General features: G+C 35.5%; 1 protein-coding gene across 1 annotated transcript; it reads right to left on the bottom strand.

Annotated features, from left to right (window-relative positions):
• Nucleotides 1-804: 804 nt before the first annotated feature.
• Nucleotides 805-10,447, bottom strand: VEGFC (vascular endothelial growth factor C; the record flags this gene model as incomplete). Its single annotated transcript, XM_010013747.1, has 4 exons — nucleotides 805-1,338; nucleotides 5,753-6,083; nucleotides 6,336-6,445; nucleotides 10,296-10,447. Coding segments are annotated over 4 exons (708 nt in total), but the record flags the coding sequence as incomplete, so codon positions are not given.
• Between the last annotated feature and the right edge of the window lie 752 nt (nucleotides 10,448-11,199).

Consider the following 11,199-nt stretch of genomic DNA (forward strand, 5'->3'; position numbering starts at 1 on the left):
TTGTTGCTGTCGTTTTAAACAAAGTCTTTATCATTGGGCAGTCACAGAATCATAGAATGATTAGGACTGGGACCTTAAGGATCACCTCATTCTAAACCCCCTACCATGGGCAGGGACACCTTCCACTAGACCAGGTAGTTCAAAGCCCCATCCAACCTGGTCTTGAGTACTGCCAGGGATGGGGCAGCCACAGCTTCTCTGGGCAACCTGTTCCAGTACCTCGCCACCCTTACCGTAAAGAACTTCTTCCCAATATCTAATCTAAATCTACCCTCTTCTAGTTTAAAGCCATTCCCCTTTATCCTGTCAATACCTGCCCTTGTAAAAAGTTGCTCTCCAGATTTCCTGTAGGACCCCTTTAGGTACTGGAAGGCTGTGATAAGGTCTCCCCTGAGCCTTCTCTTCTCCAGGCAGAACACAGACCAACTCTCAGCCTGTCTCCATAGGAAAGGTGCTCCAGCCCTCAAAGCATGTTTGTGGCCTCCTCAGGACTTGCTCCAATAGGTCCACATCCTTCTTTTGTTGCCGGTCCCAGAGCTGAATGCAGTTATGTGCAGACTCTCCAAGGTTTTCATTAGTCATTAATTGTACTTGCTTTGCTAGTTGCATTCTAGAGACAGAAATATCACTGGGCGATGAAACACTGAGTATAACTCTTTCAAATGACATGTAAAACATGTATAAGAAAATGTCTGTAGTCTTCCTCTCATAAAAGTGCTTTCTCTTAATTGCCTTCCCCCCCTTTTAAGAACCCTGACAGTAAAGCTGAATTGTTGTTTCTTTCTTTAGGCAGAAGATTAAATATTATCACCATTATATAATACAATTTCCATTTTATTTTAAACATACTTTGCAAGATATAAAAATATTGATCACAGTGAGTTTTAACAATTGTTACTGCTATAAACAGAAATGCTGCACAATGGTTTTAGTGGAAATAAATTATATAGTCATTATCTCTTTAACAAAAAAAATCACAAGAAGAACCTAGGCTGTTTGGTCATTGGCAGAAAATAAGTCCTTATTGAGTTCTTTACAAAACATGAACCCCAGTTATTTTCTACATTTGCTTTCCACATCTTGAGAAAAGCACAATGAGTCTGTCTCTGAAAGTCCCACAGGGTCTCTGGTGAACATTTAATTCCAAATATTAGCAAAGTTTCTGTTGTTCTTTTGTTCTAGTGGAAAAACGTCCGCCAAAATAGTGAGTAGTGCTCTCTTCACTAATTCATAAGTGGTCTTTTCCAGTATGTGGGTACACAGCGGCACACTTCTTCACTAAAATAAAATCCAGCATCACAGCGTTTCGTTCTGACTGTACACGGTGGTCTGTAACAACTAAAGAAATAAACAAAGAAAGTGGCATTAATATAACACGATCATTTATATCAACCTGGAGTAGAAATCTGTGTGCATTTAGATTGCCATTGATCAATGGGAGATTTAATTCCTACAAATACTTTTAACTGCGGTTTATGTTCTTGGAACTACTTTTAATTGGACTATTCTTCATAAAGTCAGTTTAAGATTACTGAATGCTATTGAAGAGAGATTATTGCAACAGATACTCATGTATATTTTTAACATATTGCCAGATTCTAGTCACATTCTAGTCTTGAGTGGTTTTATTAATTTACTTCTGAAAATGCAGCAATAATTTTCTGTACTCAAACTAGCTTGTTATGACCTATTACATGCTGCCAGTTTAAGGTGGCAATCCAGAATCAGACGATAACCAAATCTACTGTTTTCTTACCCAGGATTGTTTCTCATCATATGCACTAATGCAATAAGCCCGAGAGAGCTTTGCCTGTGTATGTTTTGCTGTGATTTGAGTCTTGAAAATGAGAACATCCTTTCTAGTTGCAAACTCCTATAAATTAAGCCCATTGAAAATGTATCTACACTTCATATTGCATCTATGTGCATGCTGAAGTAAGATCAGAGCCTGTGTTTTTATGATAAAGGTAAGAACAGATATAGTCTCTATTTGATTAAAGTAAGTTTAAAAGAAATAGACGGTTAAACCACAAGTCACATCTACCTCAAAAGTAGAATTTTTCTTTGCAGATTCCTTGATGGAAAAATAGAACTTACAAAAAAAAAAAAAAAAAAAAAAAAAATTTATGGTTGTCCCTGAACTCTTCCTTTTCCTAGTTTATTTTTCTATTAAAACAAGAACTTGACCTAGAATAACCTTAAAATAACAATGCTAAATACTTTCTGGTGTATAATGGAGACAAAGTACAAGTCTGGTGGTTTTTTTTCATATGCTGGCAATGAGTCAAGAGACAAAAGTGTATGTTTTGAATTTCAACACAGTTATACTTACAACTTGTACTTACTTACTGTGTGCCTGCTTGTGGAACACTGATATTATGACCTATTACTATAATTCATACTTACTTCAGTTCAAAGCACTACAGTATACTATCTTAAGGCAATGTCACTATCCTCTTAGGTAATTCTTGTTTCAGGCTTGTGGCTACTTCTATTATTGTTGCAGGTAAGTTAATATGTTGTGTGCTTGTTTTGGATACCAAGTTACTACTTTGCAATAATTTGTTTATGATATGAGGTCTGGATTACAGTTACGTTAATTCATGCCAGCTAGTTCAACCAATGAAGCTGACTATGAGAAAAACAATGCGGAATGAGGAAGACTGCAAACACGACATTTATTAACCAGTCACATCTTGCTCAGTGTTTTCAATGTCATTAGTCATAGATTAGTTAAACAGTGTGGTCTCTGTAACTAAGGGAGCAACATTATTTTGTGCCACAATACAGATATTTGAGATCAGTGTAACAGCTCATGGGAATCTCTCACAGCCCTGCTGATCTTTTGCCCAATGAAGTTGGAAACAGTGGTAAAAAGCAACAAAAATATTTGCAAAAGGATCTAATACTCTGAGCAAATGGGCAACCAGCAGTAGGTCTGTTCTGGGAAAAAGGTACTCCATAGAGATGCAAAGATGAAACTCACTTGCCTTTTTGCCTGTCTCTGCCATGAACGTTAGACTATTTCATGTACTGATGACTGTAAAATTAAATAAGAAACAAAAAAAGACAAAGCCAAACTCTTCCATCCACCCAAGACACGCTGAACAAAATGAAAAGCAGTCATGTAATCATTACTTATGAGGAGTTCACTCTGTTTGGAATATGACTTCTAGTGATACTTGAACTTAACTCACAGTTGAGAGTGCTACAAAGAATCTCTCCCATGTGAGTTTGTATCTGGCAGCACTCAAGGTTGGGTTACCACAGTCTTATCCTTATTTGAGACAGTTGAACAGAGCAAGAAAGCTCCTCTCCTCCTCTGAAATGCTTTGCAGCTGAGGTGCCTAGTTATCTGGCCCTGCCAAAACTGACCAAAATAAATTTTTGAGGTGCTAGCTCAGGGTGAATAGCAGCAGAGTCATTGTAACTACATAAATGTGGTTTCCTTAGGAAACTCTGCTGAACAATGGGCCAGGTCTTTCAAAAGATTTGGGTTCAATGTTGTTTACAGAGTGCTTTCATGTGAAAGATGTCTGTTTTGATGAGGATAATCTGAGCATGCTGGAACTAAGATGTTCAGTCAATAAATATAGTGCTGAGTGAGTCAGTGGCAACTCTATGATCAGTATTTGGGATTTTTGCTAGCAAATGCCTCAGTTTATCAGTTTGTTCAATTTAACAACTCCACAGATGAAACTGAAGTAGAAATGCTACTTTTAGTGGTGATGACAGAATGGTCATCTTAAAAGCCAGTATGCTTTATGGTGGGGAATTTTGTTGGTGGGGTATTTTTGGGGGGGTAGGGGAGGCGGGCGTTGGGTTTTTTTTGTTTTCTTCTGTCTTCCTATCCTGTGTTTTGTAAATGACATTGCATTCCTTTCCTCTGGAGCAGGGTATAACATTAGAGGCACAGACGTTTTAGGTACAGTGTATAAAAATGTTGATGCTTCAAAACCAGGACCTACGAGGACTACTCTGCATGGTGAGCTATCTAGGACATGGCTACAGTTCGCTCTCATGTCTAGGTCTCAGGCATCTTGCACGAAGTTATAGAGTGGTGCCTCTATTTACGTGGTCTCTTAGCTGCAAGAGATCTTTCTTACAAAGGCAAATAGGATGTTGAAGGGGCTTTATTCCTTTTAGAGAAAGCTTGTGGTGGACAGAACCAAAATGTGACAAACCTATGCTAAGAAGGAGTAAAGACTGAATCCTCTGTTTTCCTTGACAGTGCTAACATCTACAGGGCTATTGTTTGTGGAGCTTTGGAGTAACACCATGTACAGATCTTTCTTCCTCCACACTAAGATGAAGTGCTTAGAAAAGAGGAACAGCTAAAGGCTGTATAACACAGTCCCTGGAAGTAAGAACCACGTGACCACAGAAAAGCTGGGCTCAATTACCTCCTTCAAATACGAAGTCTTTAAATCAAGACAGGTGGAATAAGATATTTATTATGGTGTTTCTTAACTTTTTAAATGCCTGACTTTTCCACATGTGAATGTTCTTTTAAAATATACAGGGTTTATATGTGTAGCATTGCTGAAACTGCATACTAGAGCAGTGCTAAGGCTTTGTAACATCTAAAGCTCATGTGATCAGGTAGTTTTCTTTTATATCTTTTATATATGGAAAAATAGAATTATTCCATTCTACTCTAAAGGTCAAGAATAGGAGAACAGGTAATGCCAATTATTATTATTGGTTTTTATTATTATTATGCCAGTTATTATTATTATTATTATTTTCCCTAATTTAGGGACTTCAACATGGGTGTCATTCCTAATATTAGACATTTTTCCTTATTGAGGATGAAGTAATGTGCATATATATGGCAATATATTTGTGCCATCTCATTACATATTATATTAAAAGAATAAATAAGGTTTATTATTGACAAGCAATACATTACCATGGACATTTAGATGTCCAAATTTGCTATTTTCCATTTCCAGTGTCTGAAAGTTTCTGGAATTGTTATTTGTCATTAATTTAATTGAAAGACTTCCCATGTATTAATAAATAAGAGATCTTCCTGCTCCAAATTGCATTGTTTCTGTTTTAACAAATTCATGTTACAGGAAAATTTTCTCCCAAAATATACGATGCATACCTAATGGTTTGTTTCTCAGAACCTAAAGACATCCATATTTTTATATACAGACTGCTACTGCTATGGGTGTAGCAGGCATGGAAGGTAAAGCTCCTGTGATACATAAAGAAATAGCAGTGTTCTTCCTGACCAAACCCCATTTTAAGTGATGAATGTGGGCAGTCTGTTTTATAGTTATATATGTCTGTAAGAACGCACTTATAAATCTTTAGTATCAGTTTAGTGAAATGAAAGATATGCAAAAGATTTAGGAAGTGAAAATGAAGTAACCCTTGAATTCTAATTATGAATATTTGATTTATTTGAATTGCAATATTTAGTTCTTGAGAAAAGTAGAGTGCGATTTTAAGCAGCATAAAAAAACAAACCAGGGAGCTTGAACTTACAGCTCATTTTCATCAAAAAAACCCCCAATAAATCACATGAAGTATTAGTAAGATTATGAGAAACTAAACGTGCTTAAAATATTTATTCTGCTAGTAGTTTCCTCTTAGAGATGATAAAAATCATAGAAGATAAAACTGAAAAGAGGCTTGCTGTTTACTTAAGACTAAAAACCAATTCAACAAGACAGTTAATAACATAATCCAAAGTTTTATACTTAAACACAATGAAAGGGCTAAAGACTTGAGTTTTTACCTGCATGTCTGGTGATGGAACCTTTTTCCTTTTAAGAAGCATTTATTGGGAGATTCTATACATTCACAGATGCATTTTGCAGGATTTAGTGGCTGATGTTTAGGACAGGTCTTTTTACAAACACACTGACATTTTTCTTCATCAAATTCCTTGTTGGGCCCACAGGAAGTGGGGAGAAGTTTGTTTTTGCACATGCACTGACATGATGATCTGTCTAATTCTTTGTGAGGTCCACAGCTTGAGGGTCGTACACCTCCTTTGCAGACACATTGACAGGTTTCTTCATCCAGCTCTTTGTTTGGTCCACAAATATGGAATCCTTCAGATGGGTCTGGAAATACAGCAGAGAAGTTGCACAATTATAATAATTTCATGTTTATCCATTCACTTATTTTTAAGTAAGTGAAGAAATGACAGTAAATCTATACCTTCTAAGGTGTTTTAAGAACAGGCATATGTCAAAAGATAGTAAGTGTATTGACAAAGAAAAAGATTCAACTATTTACTTTTAATGTTTTTAATTTCTCCTCTAAGTAAATCAAAACATGGAACTACATGTAAACATTGAAGCAAAACTGCTTACCAGAATCTCCAAGATGGGAAGAGAAACCAAAATCATGCTGTGCCAAACATCTGCAAATTTGATTATTCCAAATATGATTTTTTGGACAGGTCTTGTTTGCCACATGACACCTGTGGAATGAAATATACTGTTGATTTACTACCATAAGAACTTAAGGGAAAAAAAAAAAATCCATTTTAGGTGTTGATTGCTTTTGTTTCCCTCCATCATAAAAACCTTTCTAAGAGCTTCAGCTCATTCATATTCTCATTTTTAATTCCTATCAAATCTGTTACTAATTAAGGTTCTCTACCCTACAGGAATCTTCAACCACTTATTGAAAATACCTTCTCACATTTCAAGTTTTAGCTCTAACTCCGAGGAGCTGTTATTTTTACTCTCCAAATGTAGTTTGAAAATAGATCTAATCCTTGAATGTAAGCCTTATATAGAAAATTGACTAGTATAAAAAAACCCTGCATACCAATTACTGTATAGGTGAAAGAGGCATAATTTTCTATGTTGTTTTTTTAAGCACAAAAACATTTTCACACATACAGACGCCAAAAGAAAATTGATCATAGTTTCTGGATGAATGCTCTAGAGAAAACTGATTTCTAAATCCTGGACAGCTTTCTTGAATCTGAAGATCTGGATTCAACAGTGATGCCCCTTCGCTTTAGAAATGGAAGATAATAAACAATAGTTTGTGCTCTTTACGTGCTAGAGTTTTGCAGCCAACATAATGGTACCAAAGAAAGCAAAAAACCCTAACAGCAGCTGGTGCCTTTTCAAAGGATGACTGAACTTAGCTGGTAGGTACACCACAGGTAGAATATTTATGTGTATTATCTTATCTTCCTTTGCTTGCAATTTCTTTATCACCACTTGTAACATTATAACTTTTAACAAGTTAAACCTAACTTCATGCATTCAGGCTGTGTGATTTATTCATTGTTTCTGCAGTATTCTTAAAATCTCTATCCGTTAAGGCAGCACATACGTTACACGTTTGAAGCACTTTTCATTCCCCTGAGCACCATTACTCATGCATTCAAAAATGCAGGTGCTGGGACATTATTCTGTGCTCATCATTCAAGTATACCACTCCCCTTCACCACATTAAACTACTCTGCTTGTAAAGACTGCTGTAGTTTAACATCACCCTGCATCACCTCATCTTTTATCAAGCTGGTGTTTCCTGATTTCATTCCTCTAATGAACTCACTCTTGCTCCTTGACTTGGCGCATATGTCCTTTTGCCTGCCTCCTGATTCTGCTTGGAAAATAGTAGGGATAATTTACAGAGACATTATTGTATTCTGTTTTAGAAAAACAACAAATCACTCACACCTGGAGCAGCCTGGCTCTAGCTGGATGTATGAAAAAATACACCAAGCACACATGAACCCATGAGAACACAATATTGATATAAACCTCAAGTTACTAGAACTTGAAGAGAACGATACATATTCCAGCATCAGGGCTGGAGACACACAGCAAAAGAAAGTGCAAATGCTTATTTACAATTTCCGCTCTGGTTGCTAACACAGAAAATTACCAGTGCATATGTCTGAAATGTTAAAATGACTTAGTGTAACATTTTAGAAAGTTCAGGAAGGCTAAAAAATATCAGAAAAATAAATATCAGAGGCAAAGTCACTTTGCAGAAGATTTCACTACCTCTTTCCAAATCATTATCAATTAAAGCATGCTAACTCGTTACCTGTCAGTGTCAGGACAGCTAATATGTAAGAGGGGGAAACACACGTGTATAATATACATCCAAACCACATCTAAAATATGCTTATCAGCTCTGCAAGCCATGGGAATCTGAATTATGTATATTAAAGGTCCCTCTGCTCCTCCCTGCCAAAATTGCTAAACTTCTACAATAGTGACAATTTTCTCAGTTTTACATCTTGATGACACTGTATATGAACAGAGAAGAGTACAATTTAAGACACCATTAATCCAGGAGGTATTCTAAAACATGAACTGACATGTCCCAGCTCCACAAGAATGTAGAAGTAGCTACTATCTTTTAGAAGGAAAAGGAAGAAAAAAGTGGGAGAACAGGCAAAGACTTAGACATTAACTCTCAGGATAAAGTTGTGCAGAAAATGTGTTTTATATAAAAAAGGATTGACTATTTGTGTTCTATCTTACATGTCATGTCTCTTCTTTCTAACATGTGCCTGTACATTGTGGCATAATCCAGTCTTGAATTCTTATTACATCCTCCCAAGTGTTACAAGCCTAAAAGCAGAGATTATACTCTTAGGCTTCTCTTCTCAGTAATACATAAGAAAGTCATTAATACATATTTGTTAAAAAGAGCATGTACATAAATACAAGGGCACATGCAGATCTGCCACTGTGACAAGTATATATCCAAGAGTAGGCTTTACAACAGTTTCACCAGCATTCAAACCTATAAATAAAAATCTTAAGGAAAAATAAGAAGCTGAAAAAGAAATTGAGAACTCCAGTAGAAATTAAAAAACTCTGGTGGGATTCTGAAAAGCATCCAGGCACCCACAAAGAACATGCAAGTATCTTTCCTATCTAGAATCTAGAAGCACTTAGCTTGGGGTTTTGGTGGGTTTTTTGTTTGTTTGGTTTTTTTTTTTTTTTCCTATTTTATTGTAGAGAGACATCGATTTTAAACTTAAAGACAGTACTTAAGAGTAGAGAAGGCCTATACATATTCTGATCTAGTACTACTTCGTCTTGTCTTTGTTGGAACATAATTCCTTACTTACAGGACAGTCGACTACCTGTAAGTGCTGGTCGAAGTCTTTTATCTGTACGCTTACTTCCCTCTAACTACAGGTAGCTGTTTTCCATCTAGCATAAACTCTTGTAGTGGTAATTACAACTGCTCTTAACCTGGAAGCACTTAGAAGCTGCCAGCAGTCAGCATAATCTGACTTTATTATTGGCTCTAGAGTTTTGGTTTTTGGTTTTTTTTTTTTTTTTTTAAATTATCTGTTAATTGTGCAATAATTAAATTATTAATAGATTTATTTCCCTATATTTTTCTAATTTACTCTTTACAATCCTTGTTTTGATGAACAAATTCAGTAATTTGAATGCAAATAGAATATAATCTGTTTAGCTACATGTCAGAAAACATCCAGATTTTAACTGAATGTAAACAGGGAAAGCAAGGTAGCTTACATCTCTGAGAATTTTGCACTATTCACTCACATTATTAAACATGTCTACAATTAATTCCAGTTCAGCTTCTAGTCATTGGTTCTTCCACAAAGCAGCAGTTTTTCTGTTACATATTTTTTTGATTTATGCATCATAAAATCATTACTCGGTCCTTTAAAATGAAGGGAAGGAGCTCTTCAAGTGTTTTAATACCACTTGCTTCAGTACCAGATTTATTTTTTAAATTCAAAATCACAAAAAAAAAATTGCTAATTATGTGGACTGTCAATTAACTCTTTTATTTTCCCTTTCCATTCTATTTTCACCTCTGGCATATAAAGGTGTCAAAAAAGATTTGTAGTTAAAGATTCCCTAAAAACAGGCCTTTTTTTTTTTTTTAGCAGCATTTGAAATAGGAAAATACAGTTAAGAGAGAAATGTTGTCTACTCCTCATTTGCAAAAGGAAATATTTTTAGCTTTTCTTGATCACTTGTTTTTTTAAAGAAGTTGATTTTTTCGATGATTCCTTTAAGCCTCAATTGCATTTTACCTCTGTCTACTAAAAAACCACACAAACAACATTATTCTTAATTTTTAAATCACTTAACCCCAGTTTATCCACTGGGTAGTGTTATTTTAGTAGCACTCCTTCATGTAAAACAGTATTAGGTCCTTTGCAAAATGCATTCTGCTACTACTAATGTGTAATTCACATAGTAAATTCATCTATCTTAATTGTGAGAGCTTCCAGCAATCTTTTATATCAAATTATGTAGGCTTTCTCACAATGTGAAAGGAAAGACAAAACTCATACTTACTGAGTTTGTGTTGCTGGCAAGGAACGTCTTATGATGGAATGAACTTGTCTGTAAACATCCAACTTCGACATGCATCGGCAGGACGTGTGATTGGAAAAGCTGACGGTTACAGGTTTGGGGCCATGAGAAAGAGGCACTGTGATCTCAAATAACTATAAAAGGAAAAGAAAAGCAAAGAACTTTTTTTTATACACCAGTAACAATACAACTAAAAATAACATAAGGACATGCAGAAAAAGCTATGACAAATTTAAGTTTAGGTTTTTGTTGCCTACCACCATTCTGTGGCATATCCAATTATACCGCCAAATAATTATTATGCACAAAATGAATACAATAGCTATAGTATGACAATTAACACTTTTAGGGTTAAACCCTGTTATGTGCCTGTTTGCCTACTATAACATTTAAACTAAAAGAGGAAAATGTACTAAGAACTCATTTTTCTAGAGGAAATGCCTTGAAATTGGCAGTCTTTTCAAAAATCTAAAACTTAACCTTTGGAAGGTGCTTCAAAAAGTTGGAAACCAAGAATAACCTTGAAAGGGGGTAAGCTACAACCTAATACATCAGTTGCACAATCACAAAAGCTTGTGTAAAACAGCAGTATATTGGACTTAGATCAAAATATTTTTGGATGAACAAGTTCTGAACTGCAGCATACTGTACTTTTGACTTACCAGTGCTTCTATCAATGCAAACTATATGGTTACCCTAACAGAATTTAACATTCCCCCCCCCCCAAGATATTAAGAAATATCTGCTATTAATAAAATAATCAAGTATGTGAATGAATAAAATCCTAATTCTAGTGGGAAACATAGTTCAACTGGTGGAAGAGGACAACTTCAGCAATATCTTGTAGAAAAACTGAATATATGATAACAGACAAACAATGACACTC

This window comes from Nestor notabilis, unplaced genomic scaffold (genome assembly GCF_000696875.1).
Source record: "Nestor notabilis isolate BGI_N333 unplaced genomic scaffold, ASM69687v1 scaffold33340, whole genome shotgun sequence".
NCBI lineage: Eukaryota > Metazoa > Chordata > Aves > Psittaciformes > Psittacidae > Nestor > Nestor notabilis.